Consider the following 1,079-nt stretch of genomic DNA (forward strand, 5'->3'; position numbering starts at 1 on the left):
GAAATTTTTATTGCGCTATCCAAGAAATTTGAGTCATCTTGTGACTCGGAGTTAGCGTAAAGCTCTCTAAAAAGATAAAAGGCACGAAAACTCACATGGTTTTAAGTCTCTAGTAATAGATTTCTAGATTCTTGGGAGATTATTCACTTCTTTCTTTCAAGCTGCGACTTTGTGCAAAAATATTTCTACTTCTAAATTCTCATGGTGCAATGTTTATCATTATATCACCTTAGTAACAAGCTCAATCTCAATCTAGAATAATGACATCTCTTAACTTTCATAAAGTAGAAAAGTAGGATTTTATTTATTTTATTTATTTATTTTTTTTTTCAAAAGAGGTACATGTTTTGATAAATTTTTTCGACCCCCAAACAAAATAAAACACTGTCCCTAGTGTTTGAAAAATAAAACACTGAAAAGTGGAGAATGAAATGGACAATGTACTGCTGGAGAAAAAGAAAAATTAGAATGAATTACCTCGATTGATTTGGTGCTTCTGAAGTACAATCCCTGTAGATAGTTATTACAAAATAAAGATCAAGTGTTCTGAAATTATGACAGATTGTACCCCCAAACAAAATATAAGCATAACTAAAGAAATAGAAACAAGGAATTGGGTTGCCTCCCAGGAGCGCTAAGTTTAACGTCTTCAGCCAGACGCAAAGGGGTAAGTACCCCCGGAGATATCAATCCGAATAGACAAGATTCATGAGGAGAATTTCCTCAATTTCATGAGACTCGAGCTCAAGGAAAGGCTTTAAGCTATGAGCATTAACTTTAAACAATTCCCCAGTCATGGGGTCTTGTACTTCAATTGCACTATGATTTGCCACATGTTTGACAAAGTATGGGCCGGACCAACGTGACTGTAACTTCCCGGGAAACAATTGAAGACGAGAGTTATACAAAAGAACTTTTTGTCCGGGGGAGAAATCTTTTCGAAGAATGTGCTTGTCATGTTCTAACTTTGTTTTAGCTTTATACATTGTGGAACTCTCATATGCATCATTTTGAATTTCTTCTAACTCATCAAGCTGGAGTTTCCTATGTTCACCAGCTTTATTAGAGTCGAAAGTCAT

The 1,079-nt window shown here is 35.0% G+C and overlaps 1 protein-coding gene across 1 annotated transcript; it reads right to left on the bottom strand.

Moving 5' to 3' along the window:
- Positions 1–686: 686 nt before the first annotated feature.
- LOC132296414 (uncharacterized) lies at positions 687–1,079 on the bottom strand. The gene has a single exon (XM_059794617.1). It carries the CDS (start codon positions 1,077–1,079, stop codon positions 687–689), a length of 393 nt encoding a protein of 130 aa, XP_059650600.1.

This window comes from Cornus florida, unplaced genomic scaffold, assembly GCF_030987335.1.
Source record: "Cornus florida cultivar Cherokee Brave unplaced genomic scaffold, ASM3098733v1 CherokeeBrave_3.0.0_Hap2_Chr02, whole genome shotgun sequence".
Taxonomy (NCBI): domain Eukaryota; kingdom Viridiplantae; phylum Streptophyta; class Magnoliopsida; order Cornales; family Cornaceae; genus Cornus; species Cornus florida.